Source organism: Strigops habroptila, chromosome 5, assembly GCF_004027225.2.
Source record: "Strigops habroptila isolate Jane chromosome 5, bStrHab1.2.pri, whole genome shotgun sequence".
NCBI classification, from domain to species: domain Eukaryota; kingdom Metazoa; phylum Chordata; class Aves; order Psittaciformes; family Psittacidae; genus Strigops; species Strigops habroptila.
In genome coordinates this window covers 72,026,475-72,054,133 of record NC_044281.2, presented here as the reverse complement: position 1 = coordinate 72,054,133, position 27,659 = coordinate 72,026,475, and the positions used below count along the sequence as shown (strand labels likewise).

At 43.9% G+C, this 27,659-nt stretch overlaps 2 protein-coding genes across 8 annotated transcripts; one reads left to right on the top strand and one right to left on the bottom strand.

Moving 5' to 3' along the window:
* Positions 1-4,952: 4,952 nt before the first annotated feature.
* Positions 4,953-8,271, top strand: BBIP1 (BBSome interacting protein 1). The gene is made up of 3 exons (XM_030486696.1): positions 4,953-5,052; positions 5,130-5,350; positions 8,045-8,271. Exons 1-2 carry the CDS (start codon positions 4,989-4,991, stop codon positions 5,315-5,317), a joined length of 252 nt encoding a protein of 83 aa, XP_030342556.1. The 5' UTR covers positions 4,953-4,988; the 3' UTR covers positions 5,318-5,350; positions 8,045-8,271.
* Positions 6,029-25,711, bottom strand: PDCD4 (programmed cell death 4). Of its 7 annotated transcripts, none has more exons than XM_030486690.2 (14): positions 25,558-25,711; positions 21,344-21,498; positions 20,105-20,202; positions 16,481-16,777; positions 15,872-15,966; positions 14,021-14,134; positions 13,562-13,783; positions 13,194-13,291; positions 11,595-11,709; positions 10,640-10,747; positions 9,490-9,600; positions 8,397-8,536; positions 6,673-6,779; positions 6,029-6,339 (listed from the first exon to the last, which is right to left on the bottom strand). In XM_030486690.2, exons 3-13 carry the CDS (start codon positions 20,142-20,144, stop codon positions 6,719-6,721), a joined length of 1,401 nt encoding a protein of 466 aa, XP_030342550.1. In that variant the 5' UTR covers positions 20,145-20,202; positions 21,344-21,498; positions 25,558-25,711; the 3' UTR covers positions 6,029-6,339; positions 6,673-6,718. The 7 variants fall into 7 exon arrangements, with proteins under 7 accessions (XP_030342550.1, XP_030342551.1, XP_030342548.1 ...); XM_030486691.1 differs by having other exon boundaries at positions 25,638-25,697; XM_030486688.1 differs by lacking the exon at positions 25,558-25,711 and adding an exon at positions 22,554-22,989.
* Between the last annotated feature and the right edge of the window lie 1,948 nt (positions 25,712-27,659).

The following is a 27,659-nucleotide window of genomic DNA, read 5'->3' as shown; positions in this document are numbered from 1 at the left end:
TAAAGCCTGAAGTCAATTCCACAGCGAAATCATTATATAAATTGCTCTTTCCTGCAGGAAAGAAGTGGATGAAAAATAAAACAAACCAGAAAACAGTATGAAATGAGTAATCTGATGGTTCAGTTACGGGAAGCAAGAACAACCACCCCAACAATGATGCTGGCTCTGTCAGGCATTACCAGGAGGAGTACACCTGTAAAGGAAAATGTTAGTTGAGGATTCCTGAAATACAAAAAGCCCCAAAAACAAAGTAATTCAGGTGCAGAACCATATTCCAAAAGGACACCACGAAACTCCCTCTGCCATGAAAACTACAGAGCAGAGCGAGTGCGAGCAACCCTAATATTTATTATTGTTGTGGTAGTGCACAGGAGCCTTGATCTTGATCCCATGTGGGATGCTGTACAAAAAAGAGTATTGATTCAGCGACTGAAAGCTAAATGTAAGACTAGAGAAATGACACACATTTGTCACAGAGGCAGGTAGCATGAGGAAAGAAAAGCAGTCAGCGTGCTGCCAAGTTCTTTTATAGGCCATATGGACACAGAGAGCGTTGGAGAGAGCTCCGAAAGAGTATTTTTTCAAAACACATTAATAAGGGTTCGGCTGCAAGGCTGGGAGGAAGCTTAGGGATGTTTGAAATGGCAACAAGTAGGCAGTCGAACTGGTCCTCACCAGCTGATCCCAGGGAAGAGCTGACATCCCAGTAATACTCAAACAGATGAATGGGGATGGGCTAGGGAAAGACAGGTCTCATCCTGGTTATACTCTGAAACAGATGAACAGGGACGGGCACGGGAAAGACAGGTCTCTAAGAGGCAGGCATCCGATACACAAGAGAAGAAAGAGTTAGTAGGCAGAAAAGAAAGAAGCGACACAGAGCGAGGAGCTCAGAACAGTCCCGCATTGTGAGGACAAGGGCTTGGTTATTCAAGAGTTTTCTTTCCCCCTCTTGTTTCTCAGGGGGAGGAGCAGTGTTTCAAGGGCGAATAATACAATCATTTGACTGTGTTGAGAGATTTATGGTCTGACTTTACCATGTGTTAAAATATTGATTCTCTTTCTAACATATGCTTTAGATATTGACATTATCTTTTCTATACAGAAGACTGACTTCTGCAAACAAAAGCTGGGACTTCATAGCAGGATCCAGTGATGCTGGGTAAATACAAAGTGATGTAAGCGAAGCACAAGTCTCCGATTTTTTCCACTCAATTAAATAAAGATAGCAAGAGAGACACTGAGCAGTGTGCGGCGGTGAGAAGCTGGAATAATGAAACAATAATATGACAGACGGTGCATTTACGGGCAATTACAGCATGCCTCTGCTGGCACTTTAAGGCACAAGGCCAAAGACTTCAGCGATTCAAACCACACAAGTAGAGCAGCAACCTCCTAGAAACGCCAGCATAGAGCATCTGGCTTGGGAGCCCAGGACGGGACTGACACTTAGCAACGAGGCAGGTCTCAGCATTTACCGGACATCACTGCTACAGATAGAGCAGCCCATCAAAAAGCTGTTTCTGTGTCCCTTGGATAATACATTTCCAGGCTCTTTTACGTCTGTAGCAGTGAAAGACCAATCTTCACAGTGAGTAAGGACATCTCCTTCTTGCCTTGTGCATACAGCTTGAGGACACCACTGCATCAAACAACGACAGGTTTACAATAAGTAGATTCAGAAAGCTCAACTAGAAGAAATCACTCATCTGTCAACTCCCCTCCAAAAGGAGGACTGGGTTAAACATCAAGATATCAAGCTTCAGGCCCTGAAGGCATTTGGGATTCCCTCAGGCTTTCTGTTCCCCACCCAGCAAACCCGAACCACCTTCCTCCTCCTGTCTCCACAGAAGATGGGCTCTGTATCCCATGGTACCGCTCAGCAGCGTAAGGGGACAATTGCATGCAACCTGCATGTGTATTTTTGAAAGCACTGGTATGCATTATTCAACACACGTCAGAGGCATGCTGGTACACTACATTTCTGACCTCGTCAGCACATACAGAGGTGAAACAAGCTCTAGATTTTTAGAAAAGAAGGAAAAAAGAGAGACATCTGCCTGGGAAGCAAATGCAGATCAGATGTTGTTAAAAGCTTCTTAAACTGCCAACGAAGTATTTACTTAAACTCAGAACAGAGAGTCACCTTCGAGATGGGTGATTCTCATGGAAGGAGCTTTATTTTTAAACACCCCATATCTGGTGCTACATGCTTATACATGACTCTGAACCAGATTTTTGTTTTTAAAGTAAGGACTCGATTCCAGACTTTCTTGTCAGATGGAAAAGAAATGGAAAACATGAACTTGAAAGGCTCAAAAAGCAGAATGAAAGTAAAAAGCATTTAAAATGTATAAAGACAAAACCCAAGCCTCATAAACAAATGGGACTGGCAACATTGCTTCACCTAAATGCTTTTTTCTTCTACTTAGGAGGAGATGTTTCCCAAGACTTAAAATAAGTGTTGTTTTGTATCTGCAGGGCTTTCAGCAAGCCACTGCCACGTTATGAAACTCTCTGGATTCCAGCAATGCACATCTCCGCTGTCTGCTGCACTCGGGGTATCTGGGAAGAAGAGGAGGAAAACAAGCTTATCATTTATGAAGTTATTGCTGGGTTTGTGGTTGCGAGGCTTTCTGCAGCGTACAAGAATAACTTGTTTATGACTCCAGTAAAATAAGGATACACAACCTAGAGCACGTTGTCTTCTCTGTGGATACCACTCTCATGGTTTGTCAAGTAATGCCAGGTTTTATCCAAAGTTGAAGTCTCGGGACTTTAGGAAGGGGAATTAGGTCCTCGATGCTATGCCTTCCCCTCTCTCAACTATGGCTAGCACCACCCCAGTGAATAAATCCCAGCCTTACTCAAAGCTAAACCATTCCTGTCTTTAAGGATATTAAGCTGCAGACAACGCCATTGCCTCTCTCCTCTCTCTCATCCAGTCCTTCCAGACCTGAAGGTGGTAACTGTGTTTTCTTTTCCCAATGGAAAGAGGTGTCTTAAAAGCAGACTTACCAGAGACTGTCAAAACCAACCTCCACAGTCACGCTGTCCCAGTGCTATCAGCTTTCTAGATAGGCTGCCAAGTTGGCGTTTGACTAGCTAAGAAAATGGTTTCAGCCCACAAAGCCAGATTCCACTTCTCAGTCACTAAAATGCTCAAGTAAGAAACTGAGTTGACCATTGTTTCTTATCACCAAGCAAACAAACCCCATTGGCAGGAAAACCATGCTTGGAAAGTGATTCCTTACATGACTGAGGTGGGCTCTGGCTGCTATTAACACCAATCCTCACATGATGCTGGACTCCAGGTGGTCATCAGGACACTGTCACAAAACCTTGCCTGCAATTTGATTTCCATGTCTTGCTTTCAGTCCATCTTCTGTTGCTCTGCAGGCCGTACTTGTTACCACAGGAATAACTGGTGGTGTCATGGTGCAAGATTTTCAGTCATAACTGGCTTTTATGTTCATTTTTAGCCATAGCCATATCTAAGATGCTGGATCAAACAAAGAAACAACTGCCAAATGACTGATTTTCAATCTGCACATACTCTTTAAAACACCCTGGCCTTCAAACATCCACAGTCTTCACAAATCAGTCCGTAGTCTTTTTCCTTCCAATCAGTTTGAAATACTAATTGTCAGGCAGACTAGAACACCAGACAAAAGAGCTTTTCCTATTGAAATCAATGGGAACACTCCTATGCACTTCAAAGGGTAAAGACGTTCCCAGCAACGTCCATTTTACAGCCTCATCGATGCCAGCCTTCTGACCTGAAAGTGGAACATGTGAACCACAACTCAATGGCCCCACTTCTGCGCTGCCCCGGCCCAAACCATAAGTGTTGTCTCTGTCCAACCACACAACAGACAGGACATAGGACATGTACCTGAACCCTTCGCAGGTTCTCTGCTGGCCTCCAACCCAACAAGCAGGTGAGACATCAAGTGAGGTGGAAGCAGGCTACCTGAGGGACCATCAGCTTCCTACCCTAGGTTTCCCTTAGAGGAAAAAGGCAATAGCTCTGGAATAATGCAGAAGGAGGCTTTAAATAACTATCAGAGAGGTGCCGCTTACTGGAAGTTAGGAGTTTTACCACAGGTCTTCCTGCAAACCTCGTCCTTGGATCCCGTAGCTGATGGGTAGTGCCTAAGAGGGAAGCAGGCAGCATGGAAAAGAATGATCCGCAACAATCATATTCTCCCTCATTTCATCCATCCACAGCCACTCGCAGTGCAGTAGTAAGAAGGAAGCTCTCGATCTCAGAACAGTTGTCACTGCTGCGGCTGTGTTAGTAGGATTACGAGCCTTTACTGCCAGTCCCCAAGCAAAGGGCACAGGGCAGGTAACGCGCGCAGGGCAACATCATCTAAAACTACAGCACAGCCGGGTGCTGGGACAGACACTGAACCTTCCTCCACCGACCCTGGGCTGGGAATTCTGCGGGAAGCTGCTGCCAGCAGCAAATGATGCTGCAAAGGTGAACCCGGTGGCAGTGATCTCAGGTGCACTGGTTGATCAGGTTTGGCGACATTTAAACCCTCAGCGTTTGAAAGACACCGGCTTTTACTACTGTTTACATGTTGAGCAGTAGGATGATTCACGCCTCACGTCCCGAGGCGCTGCCTTACAACGCAGATGAGCGCCCGCACGCCCCGGCACAGCCAGCCTGTGGGACGCTGCCTGCTCTGAGGCGCAGGCCCGGCGGGGAGGCGGCGGCAGGCCGCAGGAACGGGCAGGCCCGCGCAGGTTGGAGCGGGGAGCTCCCACCTCACCGAGGAGCCCCGGCGCGGCCCCACCGAGCCCCCGCCGCGGGGCAGCTGCGCTCCGCGCCCCGCTGCCCGCCCGTCCCTGTGGCGGGTGGCCGGGAGCCGCGACCCGCCCTAAGACTACAGCTCCCAGCATGCACTGGAGCAGCGGAGGCGGCCTGACCGCCGGGTCGCCGCGCAGTGCAGGCTGGGAGCTGTAGTTCTCCCGTCCGCATGCGCAGGGGAGCCGCCATGCCGGAGGGGAAGGCTGCGTTCCAGGAGGTGCTGCCCAAGCAAGGTACCTGCGGCGGGCGGGAGGGTCCCCGCGGGCGGCCCGGCCCCGGCGCTCACCCCGGCGCTTGTCTCCCCTCGCAGGGCAGCTGTCGGTGGAGGACACGGCCTCCCTGGTGCTGTGCAAGCCCAAGGTGCTGCCGCTCAAGTCGGTGTCGCTGGAGAAGCTGGAGGCGCTGCAGCGGGCGGCGCTGGCGGCGGCGGCGCCACGGCCCCCCGAGGAGGGAGCGCAGCCCCCCGAGGAGACACCGCAGCCCCAGCCTCAGGCGTAGCCCGGGCCGCGTGTCCGCACCCGCCCCTCCGAGGTACCCGCTTGTAGCGGAGGTCGCGGATTAAAGGCTGGCCCGGAGCGAGGGGTGCTGCTGGAGCGGGGAGGCGGGAGGGGGCGACCCGTGACCTGGAGTTCCTCCCGTGCGAGCTCTACTGACCGCTTCCCAAGCGGCGTTTTAAACGCATCTCTGCGCTCGCCAGCGCCGACGGGCAGCGGAACCCCGGCGGGCGCGGCGCTGGGCGGATACGTGGGGAGGGAGCCCGTTACACGACTTCACGGCTCCGGTAACTGGTTACGGGGCTGGCTCGCGAGCGGCGGCGCTGGTGCCCCCGGCCCCGCCACGGCGGTTCCCGGTGTTGCCGAGCACCCGGAGCGGTGGCACCAAAGTGAAACACGTAAGGGAGCTGTGTGGATGTAAGGTCTTCTTGGCTCGGCCTTGTTCTTGAGCAGGGGCTGGCCAGAGGACACTTGCCAATACAGACACGCCAGAGCATCTCTGCTGCACCAGCCTGGCTGCTCCTACCCGAGACACTTGTTCTCAAAAGCATACTTGGTAAATACTTACCATGAGTTGAGTTAGTCGGGGCTCTTCTGCAGATGATAGTAATACAAAAGGGCAGGGTTAGATGTACAGCTCACTTGCACACACTGCAGAATTTACACGGTTACATTTGTTCTGGTTTGAAAATAAAAAGGAGGCAGGGAAAAGAGCATCACAAAAAAATATTTTTAATATGTTTTACCAGAACTTTTCACTTTTCCAGTTACATAGAAAAAAAAAAAAGACAAGTTTGGTACGCAGGGGCTAAAACCAACCAGTGTTCTCCCCTGGAACAGATGAAGTAATCTTATGAGCCAACTCCGTTTTCTTGGGCTCTTTAAAACAAAGAAACAGCTATTTTTTTTTTTTCCTCCCAAAGCACAGTATTTCTTCAGCAGCAATGGAAATGGGATCACAGCAGCTTAACTTGACCCTTCTATAAAGCTTTGTATAAACGGTGATTTTATGATGACAACACTGTCCTTGAAAGAAAGAGTGGCAGTCAGACATGGATGCAGATGTGGAATGATCAGGTCATACACATATGGCACGTGAAACGATAGCTTATTTGAAGGCACCACCACAGCAGTGGCCAGTTGTTCTACCAGATGCCCAAAGAAAGAAGTATTTTTCTTTCTGAAATTTATAAAACTATAGAGAAAAAAAAAAAGATTGTACCCAAAACATGTGCTTTTAAAAAAATATGAACTGTGCTAAGCAACTCTTAAATTTGGTACATTATATATGTGTATACATATATACATACACACACCCAAAAAGCATGCGTGTTTGTATATATATATAGAGAGAGATACCTATTTCCCTTTCAACATTTAAGGCTTCAGGAGCTGGTTCTCACATTCAGTAGCTCTCCAGCTTAAGACGACCTCCATCTCCTTCACTCACAAAACGCTTTCTGCCCCTGCAAGAAAGGAGAAAGTATGGTTTTAGTTCACAGTAGCATTGCTTCGTTGTTCTTATCTGTCATTGAGAATCTTCTCTTGGTCATAGAATGACAGAATGGTTTGGGCTGGAAAGGATCATCTAGTTTCTCAAGATCTAGACCTTAAGATCATCTAGTTCCAACCCTGCCATGGGCGGGGACACCTCACACTAGACCACGTCGCCCAAGGCTCTGTCCAACCTGGTCTTGAACACTGCCAGGGACGGAGCATTCACAACTTCCTTGGGCAACCCATTCCAGTGCTTCACCACCCTCACTGTAAAGAACTTGTTCCTTATATCCAACGTGAACTTCCCCTGTTTCAGTTTGAACCCATCACCCCTTGTCCTATCACTACAGTCCCTGGTGAAGGTCATCAAATGGAAGATGTGCTCATCCAGCAACATCAGCTGACGTTCCTAATCACTGAGAAATTCCTTAAAATCCATCTGAATCTTGCAGCCAGGTTTATTTGCAAGAAGCTTGTAAAAAAGCCTCTGTTGTCAAGTGCTTTCTACTCTGCTCACCTTTGAATGCTCACACTTGCAAAAGATGCTAGTTTGAAAGCCTGGGAATGGTGAGTTTCTACCCAAAACTGAAGTACATAAGCAAGAAGTGCTCCCCAGTGTATTACTGGTAACTGAAATATAATGAAGCTTTTGTTGCAGTGCTTTCAACCCTCCCACACCCCAAACCTGCAAAACATTCGATACCAAGATACACACAAACTCAATTTTCAGTCTGAAGTCCACAATCGGAGGCTGGTTTGGGTGAAGACACTAACATTTCAAAATCTGAAGTTATCTCAGACTGGCAGGATGGTTTAACAAGCCCAACAAAACACCCAAGTGAGATCTAATGAACAGTATTCCTGATGCATGAAATTGGGAATAATAGTTTTAACATCATGTTTTAAAATTTGCATGTATTCCCTGCATGAAATGAAACTCAGTAATGGTATGTGACCAGTAAGGAGGGAACAGAATACTGATCAGCTCCACTTCAAATAGCGTTATTTATGCTACAGATAAGTGAACAACAAACAGAAGCACTGTACAAACTACAGGAGAGATGGGAAGGGATCAGGTGTGTACAGCTTACTCAAATTAAGTGTACAGTTCCTTTTACATAAACATTAGAATTGATGGTCTTGTCTTAAACTCTGTTCATGCTGTTTGGTGAGTTTAAACCATTTTTTAAGCAATTTCTAATCATTTTTCTTCCCCCCCCCCCCTCCACTGTAGCTCACAGTTTTTCACTGTCACTGACATGGATTGGATCATTGTGACAACTCAGTCTTCCATCTCGGTACTGCACTGATCTCTGCTCAGCAGAACAGAAGAGAAGGCAGGCCTTCATCCTCTGGAGAGCACACAGGCCTGCAACAGACTCGCTGGAGGCTTATTTTCCTCAACTATTTATCCCATAACAGGATAACCATAACCCCTTAATAAACTTTTTACTAGTCCAGCCCTCTGTGTCTCTGTCCTCCATAGTTTCCAGTCCCAATCTGTAATATTTTGGTCGTAAGATCCTGCCTTCTGTTACGTACAGTGTGGACAAAAAAGCAGTGCCGTCACCCATCTAAACAAGTACCTTGAAGGACAGAGGTCTCTCAGTGGTTTGGGGATTATTCCAGCCTGAAAGCATTCCTCTACAAACCGCTCAAGCACAGAATAGGAGTGTGGCACATCCAGGTTGATATCTGGGATTTCACAGTAAACTCGTTCATAACCCTGCAATGAAAGAATTCCAATAATCATCTGGTTATTCTAAGATTTGATTACAAATGTCTTTAAACACCCTTTGGCACTCTCAGGATTTATTTTTCAGTATAGTTCCATGGACAGTTTCAAGAAGCCTAAAGCAGAGCAGCTGCAAGTCAGCGGAATACCATGATACTGCACAACCACCTATGTACAGAAAAGCATCAGCTGAACTTTTAACTTCTTTACAAGTCAGAAGTCCAGACAGTGCAGAATGGGTATGTTAGCCTGGCCTGGCCACTGTAGCATGAGTAGTTAACAAGGAAAAAGAGTTCATTTTTCTTCTGTGTAAATAAAGAAAACGTGGCCACAAATCTCCACCACCAGTTTATGCAGTGAGGGAAACACTGGTGACAACCAGAGCTGATTTTGTCACTTCCCCCAGCAGTGTGGCTGGGTGAATTCTGACACAAGCCTGTGTGGTTCCTGGTTTGCTCTGGGACAGGACAGCTGTCCTGCATTCATAGCTAGAAGCACGGATGATTCCAACTGTGTTAAATACTAGCTTCTATAGCCTGTTCTAATTGACATTTGTAATTAAGTGGCTCCTTACTGTACTACTGTAATTATGAAGAACTGGATAAAAAGACAAATTGGATTTAAGAAAGATGAAGCTGTACTGCAGCGTTTTAAATTACTGGTTTTAACCATTTAATTGCATGAAAGCATTTGAAAAATCTTTGACTGAAGATTCCAATATTCTACCTCGCAGTTCTACAGAGAACTACTGCTTGGAATCTTCCAGTCCAGGCCAAGTAATGTACATGTACCAGTGACAGATTATTTGTGTAGGATACAGAATGACCATGGAGAATTTAAAAAGCAGCAGTCAGCCACAGAATACAAACAGTACTTTAAGGAAGGTAAAAGCTATACAAAATTTTGGAAGACCTTACCCAAACTTGTCTAAATGCTACACTTACCCTTTTCATTTGGTCCACAGTAATGACAGAAGACTTCCAGAGAGATTTCAGCAAATCCAGTATCATTTTAAAGGTCTTTTCCCCAGTTGACTCCAAAACCATTACAATGGCCTAAAACAAATGATGCAAGTGTCAACTAAAAAGAAAGGAGTGCTTCAAGTACATGGTGTGTAAGCACACGAGGTGTGAAAAGGAATTTTATGTTTTCTGGGGAAACAAGTCCAGTTGTTACACACTCACAATTGCACAGTATCATTATTTGAAAAGAAAAACTGATGAAAAGTGACTTGGCTAAAGATAAAAGGCATGAAAAACCAGCAAGAAGTAGACAGAATGAAAAGCATTGCCTTTCTGGCTCTGCATTGAGAGATCCATGACTATACCCATATGGTTGCTGGCAGTACAGATGGCAATTAATTCTGTGCAATTAATTTTGTATCTATGATTTTTTTTTGTATCTGTGATTTTAAAGAACTTGGAAGTTGAAAATCTACAGCTCTGCACAACCCCCATCAACTAAAAGGATTCTGGGTTTCTATTGGGAAGGAATTTTCTAAAACAAGTCAATGTACTGAAAAAAAGAAAATAAAATTGTAGGTTGTGGGTGTTCAGCTTTCCTGGTAAACAACCATCTCCTAATTTGGCAGATAAAAGAGTACAAATGGGAACATCTCCCAGATATAGCAAAGATCTTTCTCTCTTACAGTCTGGTTCTGAAATATCTTGGAGTTATTACAAATGTACTAGATGGAACAATCCCACCCTGACAAGTAAGCTCTGCAACTTAACACGAGCAGGTGAATACCCAGATATCTGAAACTAAAAGGAAACAGACACCAAAACAAAGCAGAAAATAAACTGAGCTCTTCTTTTTTTAGGAATCTATAATAATCTGAACTCAACTATTTACCCAACAAATAATTTTGGATCTTCCCAGAGTCAGCAGCAGCTTAATGGTTGCACAATGTGCACAACACACACACACACAAACCATTAACTTTACATGAAACAATTTAGTTATTCAAATAAGATTAGAACAAGCGACCTGAGCTTCAAATTCCAGCTATAATATTTGCATCCCCACATCAAAACCAAACCAAACCTGTTGGTATTACTGACAATTATTAAAGGGACTCTGATTTCTCCTTACTTCATATACAAGTTCATGGTGAAAATGGGGTACTTCCAGTTCCTGAAGGCAACGTTCAGCTTCCAATACATCTCCGGAAAGCAGATACTCTTTCAGCAACATATCAATCTATTAGATTTTAAAACAAACAATGCCCAACACTAATTAGATTAGATATAAAATGTAAAAGCTGTCAACTGTTCTGATACTCTGCAACCAGCCCAGCAGCAAGTCAGTGCCTGAAACTTGCTGCTAGTGTTTTTGTAAGTGTAATTAAATTCAGATGTTAATTAAATTGAGACATTATCAGCAACCTGAAACACAGTGTAAGCGAAATACCCATCCATAGTGTTAATACAGACATACAAGCACCAGAAACGTTGCTTTATAAGATGCATATCACCATTAAAGGTTAATATGGGAACAATTAAGTTTATCTTCTTCCCTGAACTTCTCTCCTCCTCTCATCTGTTACACTCACAGCCTAGAAACTGTAACACCACTTTCTCCTTTAAACCTGCCTACTTCATAGCATGGATCTCCAAACATTCCCATTTCTTCCTCTCTCTTTTTCAGTTATTACTGTGCTTTTAATCAGTGATGCCAAACAATAATACAGTTTATCTAGTTTAGCCAGTTTCATCCTGGCTTTTCTAATTATTTCACCATTTTATATTGTAAGCTCTTAAAAAGCTAAGTGCTTAAAACTTTTGCTCAGAGCAAAAATAAATGTATACTTGCAATTGTACTAGCATGTTCCCATCACTGAGGAACACTACAAAATCAACTTAATGGTCTGCATCAGGTTTTAAAAACTACTTTGTATCTATAAATTATAATTCTTTAAAAAACCAAACCAAAATCAACACTTAAGACATCATTTTGCTACAGGACATGCTTAATGTCTTCATGCCAAACAAGAGAAGCTTAGACAGACAGTAAACTCTAGAAAGAAGAGTTCTGTAGAAGCAGTTACCTCTTTAACCAGGTGTTTCACAGACTGCTGCCCACCTCCTGATCCCCACACGCTGTCTATACGCTTTCCACCCTTGGTCATGCTCAGCAACACAGTAGCTCGGTCCAGTGCAGCTCTAGAAAGCAAAGTTAGATTGAAAAAGTTATTGCAGAACTTCATTAAAAGGCATCTCTAACTTCCCCCACTGCCATTCCTCTTTGGGCAAAGTGACCAAATCCCTGTGGGTGACCACAGATCCTTTGGGTTAGCAACTCCAGGGGAACATCTGGATCAAGCAGCCAGCAAGCCAGCTCCCCCATTCTGCCAGCTTTACACTTTTGATTATACCATGCTAAGGGCAGGAAACAATCCTGTGATGGCAACAGATCTGAATTATCAGTGCAGAACCTGAGGCATTCTCACAAGAACTTAGTATTTTCTTATTCAGAGACGGATTGTATCCAGGCTCCTCCAAGAACACAGCTTGGCATGTGTATCTCAAAAGAGGTTTGAGATGCTTTTCTACTGAAATACTGTTTTCTGTTTGGGTCTAAAGAATTATGAAACCTTGACAATTTAAGCCAAAACAGTACTTCAGAAGGCAAATATGTAGTTGCAAAGAGATGGCATGAACTAGGGAAGCTTGCCAGTTCGTTGAGAAAAGAATGAAAAAGGTGGAAAAAAAAGAAGCTTCAGATCCAGCTAAGCACTATCCAGCTAATGAAGGAACATTTATCCCAATCCTCATACTGGGAGCTGGCCAATCACAGGAACACTATTCAAGATTTAATGAGCAGAAAAGACTGGCCAAGAAATAACAAAGGCAGCAAAGCATCCCAAGGTGGGCAGTATTCAGGCTACAGTCCTTCAAAGTGCGGGGGACACTTGTAGAACTGGCAATTTCCACCCCTTGAACCCTCAAGTTAAACAGCTCAGCATTTTCCTTCCTTGCAGAAGTACCCAACTATAATCATTACAAATGGAACTTCCAGAAGCTACAAGAGTTCAGCAACAGCATATTAAGCCGAAACGTACATTTATGGGGGGAAATAATAAACCATGACTAGTTATTAAAATGTCCCTTTTTGTCAGAGACTGCTCCCTCAGCTTCTCACCCTGACATGGAAAACAATTATACTTCTTGATGAATAAATAAAGCATTACAGAGAATGTCTGGGAAAGCACTGCATGAGCTTCAAACCTTTATAAGGCAAAACAGTTAATCCCTTGTGTATGTCACAACATATCTACAGGAGCTGTCCTGATGCTATATTTACTCATTTATCACATTAAAGCTTTTTCTAAAGACAAAACCTTCTATAATCACTTCTTGTTTCAGCTCTTCTTTTTCCACCCTCAAACACGAGCTGGACAACAAGGCTGACAAACTGAACTCAAATGTATTCACACATTTTTGAGGCACTTTAAGTATTTCTCCTCTGACTCAAGTCACTCTAGATTTTGGTGGTGTTCTTGTTGCAGACTTTGTGGGGTTTTCTAAGTTTAAAAATAAGAAGTTATAGAGAGTGACTTGATTTTTCCTGAAGTCCTAAATTCCTGATCATCATCTTTTGTATTTGGAATAGAAAACTGTAGCTATATAGAAAGCAAGAAAGTTACCGAGCTTGGATGCAATCCACAGTGCCTTTGTAGCCATCTATGTAGGTACTGCTTAGAATCCCATCTCCAACAGCTCTAGCAATAAACTGGCCCACCAACTGCAACACAACAGAAGCAGTTTTAATTGAATGTTGAATTTCAAAGTAGTTCCAAGTAGACAATTATACCATGCTTGGGTTTCAGATTTTATTTAAATCAACCATCTCAAAGTAAAAGCTCAGCCTGAGAAATTAGCAAGGGATTATAAACAGTAAGAAAATCCATAGGTATTATTCAAACTAGAGTCTGTTTCAGTTCACTGGATTAATTTTAGCAACATTTCAGAAGAAAAAGCTTTTGACTACAAGCATAAAACTTCACAAATGTACCTGTGGTGCCCTGGGAGAATCCAACACCAATTCAGGTAGTTCTTTAAGCAATCTATCGAACGACTTTTCCACATCAGTTTTGCTTACTACTGTCCCACAAAGGTCGGAGATAAGCTTGGATGTCATTTCCCTGTGACTAGCCTTCCCCTCTAATGCCAGGGAGACAGCCAGCACTGGCACACTGTATTTCATTTCACCAAGGTTCAAATCCTTCAGCATCTCCTAAATAAGATTTGCAAAACAAAGTTGATTAATATATTATATAAACTTACTATATATATATTTACATGCTTATATTTATATATTTACATATATGCTGCTGCTCATGCAATTAATATAACTGCTTAGGTGTTCTTATTGCACACTTCTTGCCAACATCCCTATACACTCATTTACAGCTAACAGTTGGAGTAAAGCAGTTAGCAGCTGGATAAAGAAATAAAAAGGTATTGCACATACCGAAACTTCATTAGTATCTCCATGTTCAAAATACTCCTGTATGATTGGTGTCAAAGTTTTTTCAAATGCTCTTTCATCCAGAGGTAAAACAACAGTTTCATAGACACAGTTCTCCTATTTTAAAAGGGGACAAAAGCACATAGCCCTTTTGTAAGCAGTCTTGTCTCTTCAAAATGTATCTTCTAAATCCTTAATGCTTTATTAGTCTTGGTAGTCAGTATTCTGCCAGAAAACATCAGAGTATGTCTCTACCATTAAAGTCTGGATGATGATGGCTAAACGTCACACTGCTTATATTTTGAACGTACCTGTTAGCTGAATTCAACTGAAAGGCTGAATTTACTGTTTAAACGATGGTAAACACTCCAAACTCTGTTCTTAGGATCCTGCTGACACCACGTGAACACAGAGATCAAGTGCTTAAGTACCAAAGGGAGAGCGACAGAAACTCCCATCCCAGCCCAGCACAAGATGGAGCTTTCAGCACCTTTCCCTGCAAGTGGCACTCCAGTCCCTGACAGCAAGCCTGCCTGTCTTCCCTCTTCCCTAGCGACCGTGTGACCAGACAGGTGATAGCATGTACAATTCAGAGAAAAGGCATTTTCAGAATATTTGTGAGCAAAGACATTCCCTAAGGGGAAAAAAGAATCACACAGCGACTGCCTCCTGTATGACCAGGTCCTGCAGAGTTCCAGCATGAGCAGATCTCCCCACTGTAAGTCAGTTCTCTACTCCTCACAGACTACAGAAGGAACAGTCAGAGCAATACTACAGATCCCAGAAATCTGAACAAAGCAGCTTTCCAACTAGTGCTTATTGGAAAGAAGCTTTCCATGATCAAGAAGTATAGCTTAAGTCCAAAAGCCTATCCTTCCATTACATCAGTCTCCATTTACAACCTTAAAAAAGCTGAGCATACAGAAATTCCGTGGAATATTCATTCACCATTAAGCTTTCTTTTATGCATACATCAACTTCATTTCTCACAGCTATCTCTGTTAATGTAAAGCACTGAATTGTAGGGAAAAAATTAGTACTGGAAGGTTTTGACATTCCCACATACCATCCTCTCAGCAGCTACAGCAAACAGCCTCTGCTCAAAGGACACCACCATCGCTCTGCTTATGTTACACAGAATTTACTCATGGTCTCACAACTGTATTGATCTTAGATACTTTAGTCATCTGTGTGGCAATCAGTGATTTCATGGAAATTTCAGTGATTTCATGTGGAAATCAGTGACCTCATCTCTGTGATTTCATGTTATAAAGCACCCTTTGCCCAATGAGCTTTACTTCCCTCCCGTCCTTCCACTCCCCAATAATATCACTGTAAGGTACAATCTTTCAAAACATACCCTAAATAAATACCTGTAAACAAAATATCCAGGCTATCAACTCTGCACCAGTTTGAAGTGTTTATACCAAGTAGATACAAGACATTGGGAAGGTTGGGAATTCAGGGGAGAGAAAAATCTATAAAGGATACTGCCCCCTACTAAACCCCTGACTTGACTCAGTCTGTGTTGCATTTTTAATGTGGTGCCCGTTTGCAATAGAGAACAGGACTGCAACGTGCACCTCTCTGGGAACCAGGAAAAGGCTGCTGCCTAGTCAGGCACAGGAAGAGGGCTTATGGGGTAAGATTTGTGACTAGTACACTGTGACACTTCTACACCAGCTGTCTTCAACTAGCCAATAATCCACTCCTGAACATAAACCGAACATTTAGTACAGCCAGGCTGATGGGCACATAACTCACAAGGTCAAACTGCCATTAATATAAGCATCAAAGCAACTGAAATCAATAAAGGAAATTAAAAACAACACTGCAAAGAAATTATTTGCCTACCTGGTCATCATCGTAATTAGGATCCTTAATATCTACTTCTTCCACATCATATACTTGACCTGGTGTTCCCCAAACTCCTTTACCACCTGCCCCACCTGGCAAAATAGGGGACAGTAAGCAAGGACCACCAGTTTACAAAGAATAATTCTGAGTTCAACCCAACATTCTTTCACTTGAGTGATGTATATGCTGAAAAGAGTGTGCTTTTATCCCATGTTCCCCCTTCAGCAACCAGTCTTTTCACCACTTTCCAGTATGATACTAGAAGCAGTATGAAACTACACAAGAATTGCTGAAGGTTGAACTCTGTACTTTCAAATATAACCATGCTTTAAGTTTGCATTAATAACAGTCCTGTGAATCACCAACAGTTCAAGTTTGCATATGAAATTTGTGAAGAGAGAAGTTAATGGATGATACACATACAAAATTTCCTGATAAAAATGCCTACTATTGGCTTCTATCACCATCTACTATCTAACATAAAGAACCAAACACCTGCACAGAGACTGCTGGTTACGAAAATGAGTCCCAGTGGAAAAAAAAGACTATGTTTTGGACAAAATCTTTATCTTTACCATGCTACTCTCTTCGTTAAGCTACACCAACCTTTCTTTGGTAGACCTCTTCCCTTTCCAGACCGGGATCTCCTGTCCAGGAGTTTCCCCTTTGGGCTCGTCGGTGCAGCTCCAACCTTCAGTGTCTCTCCATTGTCACTAACAGAGTCTCCTCGCCCAGAATCTCTGGAAGAGTTTTTCCTCAAGCGTCTCTTTGCTTTAGCGTTTATTTTGGCCTCAGTAATTGAAGTTGCAGGAATCCAATTTCCATTGATTTCAGTCTTCCGCTCCTCAGACCCACCATTTTCTTCATCACCGGAAAATGGAGCATCACTTAGATTCTCAAGTTCTTACAAAGGAGACAGAGCAAGAAGAATCCAATATAAACAGTTTTATGTTAGAATACCAAAACACACTGCATTTAAAATGGATTACAATATTAAACAGAACTCTTATTTCCAACAGCCTTAAGGCAAATAATGTTGGTTTTGAAGTATGTCTACACATCACAGTCATAAGGAGTTCCTTATTCCCCCGCACAAACCATCCACAATCTAAACAGAACATATGTCAAGAGCTGGAAAGCAAACGAAGAAACCATTTATAAACAGGTAAACCACAGAAAACCCCACCCTTGTTAAACAAAAACTATCAGAAGTCCTCAGTGCAGAAGGTCCAAGTGCCTAATTCTCACTCCACCCACTCAGCTCTTGATTTAGATACAAACAAAACTGCCAATACAGTAAGTTCTGTAAGAAGTCACTAATGTTAACAGACTAGCCAACACCATGAAATTCATCTCCTAAATCATCAACCAACATTCTCCTCATTGAGGGAATTTCAAATGCAGTTCACCAGCTGGTAAAGCAATAATTTAGACATACAAGAATACAAAAACATCACTACTTTTATTGTTTGTGTTTAAAGTTATAAAAGAAAAAAGCTGTTTAATCCAAAGGCTGGGGGGTTCAGTAACAAATACTCGGAGAATAAATAAGGTCTTTGGAAACAGTGTGATCTCTCTTCTCCTCTATGGATTGCCCCTCACTGTAGCTTCTATCAAGATGGTTTCTAAAATAGCCATGGTTTATTCCCCAGCACAATCATATAGTAGGTTTGTTTCATATAGAGTAGCTCTGTTCAATACCCAACAAAACACTCTCTCCCAACTTAAGGAACTGTGTCTCAGAGCACTGAGAAGTGCAACCATTTTACTCTTTCAGGAAGTTAATGCACATTTAAAATTTGGATCTAAAGTCTTTCATTTCACGAAGGTAGGATGTCCCCCACCTGAGCCAGATGGTTCAGCGGAATGTCTTATTGACTGCATCAAGAGCACAAGTAGGTTTGTAGGTTCTTCTTATCCTTCTTAACCCATCAAGATAGAAAAAAGCACCTGGAGACCTACTTACATCCCAGTTAGTACCCTGGTTGTTCTTGAAAATTGTAAAACACACACACAAAGGGAACAGCCTCAGCTCTGTGACACAGCCCTTCTTTTCTTGAGGATTCAGGAGAGTCTTAAAACACAACCTACAGCCCCAACCCTAGGAAGTGCTGTGATGAGGCATACAGAGAAAGCTGCTTTTCCAGCTGTGCCACAAGCCTGCTTTAAAGAAAAGCTGACTGCCATAAACCCAGAATATGAAGAGCATTTTGAATTTGTATTTTAACTTAGCTAAATGTATTACTTCACATTGCCAATACATTCTAATTAGCACTGTTCAGTTGGCAATACTTCCCAGAACTGTTTTTTCATCCAAAACAGGTTCATGAAAAATTGTTTTGAAAGCAAAGTGCACTAATAAAACATTTCCAACCTCAAAGTATGTACCTATATCAAAGAGGATACTACACTACAAAATGAAGAAAGTTTGATGCAACTGCCTCCTTCCTGATCAAAGAAACAACATTTAGATGTTAGGGTTCATAGATGTGAATGCTATAGCTGAACAATAATGCAGCCATACCAGTCTAAGCTTCATTTTTCCACTCGTTACTCCCACAAAAGCATTCCTTTTACGCTTGCAGCGAGCTAAAAAGAAAAGCATGCACCACGTCCAGGAAAAGATTCCCCACAACAAGCTTGCTCAGTTTGTCTAACATTTTAATAAAACAATGAGAGATTTGCATAAAGCTAGCAGAGGGGGGGAAAAAAAAGGCAAAGCCAAACAGGTTTCCTTCCTCTCATTCCCTGGGGAGACCCCATCAGCACAATCAGCTCATCTCAGACAAATGAACTTAAATTCTCCTTCATGTCCACTCTCCCATGAATTTTTCCAGTTTAGACCTGCCATCTAGCTCTCCAGGAACTACGCTTTGCAGTGATCACTTACTTCTCAGTTTCCAAACAAAACGGCCAACCATTAGCACAAGTCAGTCCTGAATGTGACGACTCTTACAAGGGGAGGCTACAGTCCAACCTCCTTATACAATTCTGATCTCAGGTTCAAAGACTAAAGGAAATCCTCTACAGGAAACATCCAACCCCTAAGACTTCGTATTTCTCACTGCATTACTAAACTAGTTTTTTATATAACACTATTGCTTCCAGCTGCAACGTCTTTGTTCATAGTAATATAAACAACTGGCCTTCCACTAACAGTTAGCTCATTGGGCTTGAAAAAAATAGGTTAAACAGATGTACTACTATAAAAAGTACATAAAAAATGATGCGGATCTTCTTTCTCCTTCATATACACATATATAAGCAATAACAGTGTTCTGTAAACTTTAAGACTTTGCTTACTATGTATTAAAAAGTTACCCAAATTTCTCTTATTACCCTGCTACCAAGCCTAGCAGGCACACCTAAAACATGTGCTTTTCTGGTGCTACCTTAACTAACAAAGCATCCAGCAAGTACTTACCTGCACACTGATTTCATTTGACCAAATTAAGTCAGTTCAGACATCTAGCACTTTCCCACCTATGATCCAAATATAACTCTAAAATGCTGAGAAGCAACAGATCTACATTAAACTAATCCAGGTTTAAAATAAGAGGTCAGATGGAGCATGTGGCCACTTCAACTGCATTATACACCATCTTAACATACATATGATTTTTTTTTTTCCTGAAAAGCCTTTAAAAGCTACAAAACCTCTTAGGTATGAAAAGGTCAGTGCAGATCATCACAACCTTTGGGAGACACAGGAAACAACATGAAACTGTGTTAACTTGACTAAGCATCATAAAAGGCATCTGTGATATGCATGAAGCAGTCAATTTCAGCACAATCTCTGACACATACTCAGGACATTTTTCCATGCCAGGCCACTTCCAGTTCAAGCCTCTCACCACTTGTTTGCTCTAATTTTAGACTTAACAGCTACAGAAAAGCAGAATTTGTACCTCTCAAATGCACCTACACATTTTACTTTTGAGTTTATTCTTTTTTTCACACCAGGACTACATGAAGTCAGAGGATAAGGAGTCCAAAGTCACTATTATTTATTAGGAAATGTTAACTTTATGATTTTAACAGTGTTTGAAATCAATGTAATCAAGCAGGATACTCTGGTACAGAATTGAAAAAACAATTCTGCAGATTTTTGATGAAGATTTTTTACACCAGCACTGTTAAAAAACTAAGAGGTAACAAATTCTTCCTACAGAGAACACTTCAGGTCAGCTAAGCAACTTTGAGTAAAAAAATACTGAAGATATTACTTACCTGTTGGGGTAGTAGAAATGTGGTCCTTTTCTAGTTCCATAGTTGCTTAACAGAACTGACCGTGAAATGTAAAGTCTTTAATGCTTTCCCTCCAAGGCCTAAAGAGAAACAGAGAAGCTTAGGGGAAGAAAAGCACTAGACCAAATTTTAAAGTAGTAAAAAGCTGCAAAGGCTTCACTCACAAAATACAATGCAAAAATAAGGGTTAAGTTATAATGAACTATTAGCAACCACTGAAAATTTCCTGGGAAGGTAAATGGTGCAACATGAGACAGCACCACCCTCAAACACACCTATCTAAGCCTTGATGTCTTAGCAGCTGTCAGCTCTGTTGCTTATAAAGGAGGCACCAGGAGAAAAGCCCTCTGTATGCAGCTTTTTTTAGTCGATAAAAGCAACCTCTATCCACTCAGACTGTCCTATTCTGCAAAGTGATAATCTATATGAGAATACAATATCAACATTATAATTGCATCCACAACAGAAATGTTCTTCACATGAACTATACTGATAAAATGGTACAAATTTATCAAGTTCAGACCAGCCCTTAGAAGACAAGCCATTTTTCATTCCTCCCTCAAGGACATAGCCTTTATTGTACGTGTACATACAGCTACCAAACTTTCACATCTTGCTTCTGCACCACCCTTCAAACACTCCTCACAACCACCATTCAATCTGCAAGGGATAAAGGTAAACACTTGTGCCACTCTCTCCCTCCTCCTAGCAGCTGCTAATCTACAAACCACCCCATGTCACTGTGAAGAGATGGTATCATCCATCTTGCCTTCATGTACACAAGAAATTAAGCAGCCCCAGAATTCCCCATACACTTTTTCACCTGCAAGACTTTCACAGATCACTTTGTAGTCCTGTGAATATTACTGGCCTTTGTGTCTGCCCTGAAGAATGCAGTGGCTTTTTTACCCCCCTTTTTTCCCCCTTTGCTGCCCTGAAGACATCTTACCATTTATGACACCAAGTAACAGTGCTCCCTTCCCCTTTTCTTCTCTTCCCTTGTTTTCCTCTCTTACGGCCAGTTGCCTACCACAGACCCATTAACTGCAAATGATTCATCACAGACCGTTGGCAATAAAAAACCCCTGGTTTAGGGCACAGTACCAAGCTGTCATGATCTTGCATTTCATAATGGCAACCCAAACAGTTAACAGCTCTGTGTAACAACAAGTCCTCCTGCAGCACACCATTTCTTTTTAATAAATGTTTTTCTTGAGTTACCTCAACCGATCATTCAGGAGTTCTCAAGAGGTCCCAGTCACTGTTGGTTGAGAGATCTTTCTTTTTCCTGTATGGATCTCAGTCTAATCTGAGCAAACTACCTTGTAAGAGCAGTTTTATTCTTCGTAGTGGAATGTTCCATCAGTTGTCCACCTCTTTGAAAAAGACAACAAAGGACAAAAACCTGTATTAAATAACAATCATGACTTTCATCATTTGTAATCAAGTCCTAAATTTAAAGGGGAGAAATACTTCTTCCATATGAGATCCTAGTTGAAATTCTCCACTTATGGCAACGTAGTAAGTAACACCACAACTTCCATATGCTGTCTTCTTGACACTCAGCACCCTGCTTTGTCTGTAACAAGGATGATGGAATAACTGGGCCTTACAATTCATTTTGTCATACTGATCAGGAGACACACTCTCAATTTAGCAATGCACACCCTCATTAACTCAAGCCAACAGGTCTGCTGGGGCTTCAGGATGCTGCTATTTATCACTACAGCAAGAACACCATCACTTCATATTTTTCAGAGTTATAACAGACAATTACAACCCTGAACTTCCGATTAACTACAGAACACAATTTGAAAGCATGCATTAAAAGCATCAGAATAAATAGTTCCAACATTTCATGTCAATAGAAATAATACAGGAACAAAATGGACTGAGATTAAGTATCTACAACACAAAAATGCTGTGAGAGATCTTAAACTAGGCAGTGATACAAACAGTACTTTTAAAACAGTTCAGCAGATCAGGGTATTTCCTGAATCACTGAAAACCACTTATAAAACATACTCAGCCCTCTGTGCCCACCACCACTGCATATACTTTATCTAACCAGGCAATTCTACCCCAGCAGGTAAATAGCAGCAAATTAATATTTAAGAACAAAACACACTGCAGAAGAAAGCTTCCAAAACTTATCAACACCTCACACCTATGCAAAACACCCCTGGGGAACACAGCTTACAATATTTTTCTCATCTCCCTAACATTAAGCAACCCCCCCCCCCCCCCATCACCAAGGCTTGGGAGACCTGCAAACACCAGCTGTTCTTCACACGCAAGAATAACCAGGTTAAGACTGAGCCACCCCTACAAAACCCGTGCCGCTGAAAGAAACCAATGGCGGAGCAACTCCGGACCTCACGGCGTGACCGAGAAGCCACGGCCGCAGGGCGCGGGGAGCACAGGGCCCTACCTCCAACCGCTCGCAGGGCGGCACAGGCCCGGCCCCCGCTCGCCACGCCCGGCTGCTGCCTGAAACCCTCCCGCACCTCACGGGACGTGCCCTCAGCGACGCTGCCACCGAGCAGCGGGGCGGCAGTCGGTCAAGACGACGAGGAGGAGAAGGAGGAGGAGCAGCCCCCCCACACCCCTCACGGCGGCACCCGCGGCTTGGCCACCCCGCAAGGAGGAGGAGGAAGAGGAGGCGGAGGCAGGGCCGCCCGAACCGCACCGCACCGGGCAGGGCAGGGCAGGGCCGGGCAGGGCCGGCCGAGCCACCTCCCCTCAGAGGCCGCCCTAAGCGAGACCGTTACCGGCGGTGCTCGCGCGCGCGGCCCCGCCCCGTGCGCGCGCCCTTGCCTGCTCGTGTTTGTTTTCTTCCCCCAACCTCACCCAGCGACACTGCCGCCAGCGCCGCCGCGGATTGGTTGGTTCCCGCCCGCTGTCGCAGCCAATCGGCAGGCGGGAATAGCGGTGGGCGGGGATGGGAGGGTGGTCAGCCCTCAGGAGGGGGAGAGGGAGAAACCATCTCGCGCGTGTTGGCGGGGGGGAGGGAGGCGGAAGGAGCCATTCGTGAGGGGAGGGGAAGGGAGGGGAGGGGAGGGGAGGGGAGGAGGGCACCGAGGGCTGTGTGGGGTCGCCTTCACCGGGGGATGCGGTCGCTCGGTGCGGGAGGGAGCATGGGGCAAGCGGCGGGGCTTGGCTCCCTCGTGCTCCGGCCCTGCCGCCCCTTGGTGCCTGCTGGTTGAAATAAAGCTGCTTTACGCTCTATAGGTGCATGAGGAGGTGGCCTCTGGGGCTGTCCCGCACGCAGCGGACCCGCAGCTAACATTGCGCTGTAAAACAGTACCCCAGTCCGCCCGCAATAGTGTGCCAGGTCATCGTGTCCTCACTTCTTAACCTTCAGGAGGATCATTAGTGCCAATTAGCAATGCCTTTGGCCGGTTTTAGGTCAGATCTGGCACGATGAACGCCAGGATGTGGGAGAACTGTTGTCTGTGTGAGGGGATATCTGGGTGCACACAGACCTGAGGAAACCCTGACGGCTGTGCCTGCGTCCTCCTCAACACCATGTCCTCCATTAATAGGAAATCTATTTTCTTCACCAAAACCATCGTAAAAATAATGTACTACCTCTTCTTTGTGTTGCTAACATGGGGATCTCAGACCTTTTGCTCTCTCTTCACGCAACACCCCCCCTACCTTCTCTACACTGGGTGCCACAGGACAGGGGTTTGGGCAGGGGGAGTGGGAAACACTGCAAGTGCCCCACAGTTGGCAGACAGCATGCCCGCTGCCCAGGCAATCCAAATGTGCTGCAGACACCTTCCCCACTGCTGAAACTCTCTAACCCGGTGCAAGTTCAGGGCTGACAGCTAAACCAGCCATACCCATCCACAACCTTCCAACCTTTCTACCTTATTTTAGTTTACATTTACCCTCTTCATCCTATATGCACCGCCTGAGGCCAGACACCTAATTAGAGACAAAAGTCTCCCTTCATTGTCATGTATTTTGACTCCATTCACAGTTTCTCCCAAAAAGTCAGCTAACCCTTTGTTTTCTCTATATAATTTTTCCCACTGAAGAGCCCAAGCAACACAGACCAGTGCTATGAGGGAAGCACAGGTCCCTTCTCCTTTAGGGCTTTTGCACTGCAGGATTTTTCAGCTGCCAACAAGAGAATCCTCCTCAGTTAATAGATGATGGCTTGAATTTTACAGTTTTTTTACGTATTTTCCAAGTATAAGATACTCCAAATCAGTGTACTTTTGACTGAAATAAGAGCCAAACTTTCCCTATGTAAGAGCCTTTGATTTATTTTACTGGCCCAGCTCCTCATGAATCATCAAAACTTGGTTTAAGAATTAAACCGACAGTGATCTGTTAAAAGAATGTGCAGCACAGTTGCTGTATTTATAGTGATAAATCCTTTCCTCATCAGGCAAACGACAGAAAAAAAACCTTTCTTGTTCATGAAGACACTAAGTTGCAGACATTTTCAAGTCAGGACACTTCAGCATGCTCACACAAGACTTCTTTCACATGCAACCTAGAGGCAGCCTCAAAAGATGTTGTTTCCCCATCAGTCAAAAAGTAATATCTCATTTGTCTTTGCACCTCCACTGCACGTACCAAGCAAACCACTACAGTCTCATCACCAAGATTTGGAAAATGAATTCTAGCTGTTAACACAGATCATGGGATTCATCTTCCCTGGCAAGGCAGAAAAGGGGCTTTACAAATGTTTTTCAGGGGAGAGGAAATAGGTGGCAGAGAAACTGAAACAGTAACCAGAACGTGCACAAGAGAAGATGCCACAAAATACCAAATCAGTGCATCATGCCAGTTACACATTTTAAAGCACCATGGAAAACTGCTATAGGATTTTGTGGCAAAATTTAGGACTGGATCACTTCCAAGAGGCCCAAAAGCTGGGTCAGTGATCAAAAGAAGATGAAAGCCCCTGAACCATCCAGCATACCTCCAGACAAGAAAATGGTGAGGTTTTCCTTTCTTCTGCTGAATGTCTCTACAAGCAGCTGAAAATCACTGAAAATCTCATCTAGATTTGACTGTGCATACTATCTGGTTTCTAAAACGCTGTGACCTGAAAAGGGTCTGATGTGCATGAAAGATTATTTGTATTTTTCCATTGTATCAACCAGTCTGCTGAAAGATATCACCTCTTTTTTGCCTTTCTAACCTCAAAACCGCCTGCAATATTGTAAAGACAGCTGATCACATGCTGATCTCTGAGCTGTAGAGACCTGCTTCCTCTCTCCCGGCCTCCCTCCCCCAGCCATATTAATAGCAAACATACCACCAAAATCCCCATAAATACAAAAGAGCAGAATTCCTCCTCCCATAGGAAAAAACCCCAACACCCTCTTTTGACCGTTTCTGTCCAATTTGCAGCTCAAGACAACCCATGCAGGTTGCACATCCTCTCCCCAACACCTGCATCCCGGGGTTACCTGTGCCCACGACCTTCTCCACGCTGACCCGCACCAAGGGGGACCCGCCGGCAGCTCCCACCCCTAACGCCACTGGTCACCTGGAGCAGAATGCTTGCACGGAGGCGAGCAGGTCACTTTCTAGCCGCCTTCCTTCCTTAGAGCCTGCTGGGTTGTTTTCAAACTCTCCCCTCCCTTTCTCACATGCTGGCCAAGCCCTCCCGTAACACCCAGGGGAGGAATCCATTGGCTGAAGTTCCCCAAAACGCGTGGAGCAGCCCTTCCCCCCCCATCCAATCTCTAGTGCACAATAGACAAGGGGTGTCTCCAGGCTGCCCTGGACAGTTTGCTGCTGGCCTTTGCTTTTCATCAAGGTTTATCTGAGCTGCAGCTGCCATGACTCACATAGGTCCCCGACCTCCAGCACGGGAGAGAGCAGAGCAAAGCACAGGGAAGTGGTGTTGGGTTAGAAACATCCCAGATCATTCTCATTGCTCTTCCCTCACTGTGGATTTCTCAAAGTTTTACTTTCTGTTTTAAATATTTTCGATAGGCAGCATCTGTGCTCCTGACACCTCAGCAGTGCTGTTTGATTACAGTCGAGTCTGTTACTGTGCCACTTGGAATATAAATTGCCACACATAATGCACACGGCAAAAAATGTATCGTATCTGTTAAATCAATCTGCTCTGTTCAGTTGCCTGTCTCTTGGCCTTCTGCTTTCTCTTCCCTCAGCCTACTTTTATTTTTGCATCTTCTGCAAAGGTGCCTTCATAAAATGAACTGCAAGCACAGCAATCCCATTCTTCATCAGGCAGCGTCAGCCCCGGGTTGAAAGGATAGTAAATCATGCCTTTGCTGTTTTTTAATGCTCAGTAATTAGAGTTGCTTTTGAACATCCTCCTGCAGCTCCATCCATGAGCTGGGAACGGGGCTGTGCTGCAGACCTGTGTGTGCAGTGCCTGTCGAGGCTGGGCACCCTTGGGAAGTGAAAGGGGATCACCATGTGGTTGCCTGAACATGGAGACTGAAGTGTCACCCACTATGATGGCTTTGGATAACACTTTCCCAAACCACAGCTTGCCTGTCTCTGTTGTGGCTTTCCAGGACTTGCCCCTCACATTGCACAAAAAGCCTTCCCTCTTCACATTTCTGAGTACACCCTCCTGGCAGAAGTGTTAGAATTGGGTTTGCTCTGTAAAACTGTTCCAGGCATGTCTCCTCTGTGCTGCAGTTGTCATCTGTTCATTCTTGCCTTAACAAAAGGCAACCACGCATCTGAAAAGAAGCTTTACTGGAAAGGGCTGAACTTGTGAAATGTGCAGAAAAATGGGAGTGCTTGATTTAAGAGTTCCAGACAGTGAGTTCATTTAAGAGCTAACAACCAGAAACACGAAATACCGCCTTCACCTCAGAATAATTGTCCTTTTTTACTGGTTCACTGTGGGAGAAAATCTTAGGGAGCCATTTATTAAAACAAGGAGTGTTATTGCCTTGTAATTATTATTTGACAAGCTGAGGTCTTGTGATTAATAAATCATGCGCCTGCTTTTTGTGTGTGTATAATCACATGCTCCATATTTATATTGACAGTGTTACAGAGTAGTTACCTTTGTGCATAGGACTGGCACAAACTTCTGTGCTACCAATATCTCCTATCATCACGGGCACAGTGTGATATAATCCTTTTTGTAAACTTACCAAGTTCCGTCCTCAAAGTGATTCAATATTTTTGCATGCGTGCCTGCAATGGGGAGGCTGTACCAGAACCACACTGTCAGAATGTTAGTAATGATCTTCTACCCAAAATTTCTAATGGCTCTTTTTGATCGTTTATTCTGTATCAGCACTGGCCCTCCACACCATCAGCTCTTCCCTCTCTTTTCCTGGGAGTATTAATGCAGAGAAATCTTCCCTCTCTCAGGATTCTCTTTGCAAAATGAAGCGAGGTAGCCTCTCCTCAAGCACACCCCAGCCTTCACTGCAGTCTGGGCCTCCCAGGACTGCATTTCTTGCTCCATGTTTCCACTGTGTTGGCAAGTCGGTTATTTGGTGACCAAAGTGTGAGCTGTCAACCAGCTTGTAGGAAAGGGTACAGTCATTTGAGCCTGTGACCACCACTT

Bases quoted from the DNA above. Each gene is read 5' to 3' on its own strand.
- BBIP1 (XM_030486696.1), top strand. From the start codon at position 4,989: ATGCGCAGGGGAGCCGCCATGCCGGAGGGGAAGGCTGCGTTCCAGGAG. The intron at 5,053-5,129 runs GTACCTGCGGCG...CTCCCCTCGCAG, and splicing joins GGAGGTGCTGCCCAAGCAAG to GGCAGCTGTCGGTGGAGGAC.
- PDCD4 (XM_030486690.2), bottom strand. From the start codon at position 20,144: ATGGAACTAGAAAAGGACCACATTTCTACTACCCCAACAG. The intron at 15,967-16,480 runs GTTGGTGTAGCT...CTATTTTGCCAG, and splicing joins AAGAGGTCTACCAAAGAAAG to GTGGGGCAGGTGGTAAAGGA. The intron at 14,135-15,871 runs GTAGGCAAATAA...CTTTTAAAATAG, and splicing joins CTAATTACGATGATGACCAG to GAGAACTGTGTCTATGAAAC.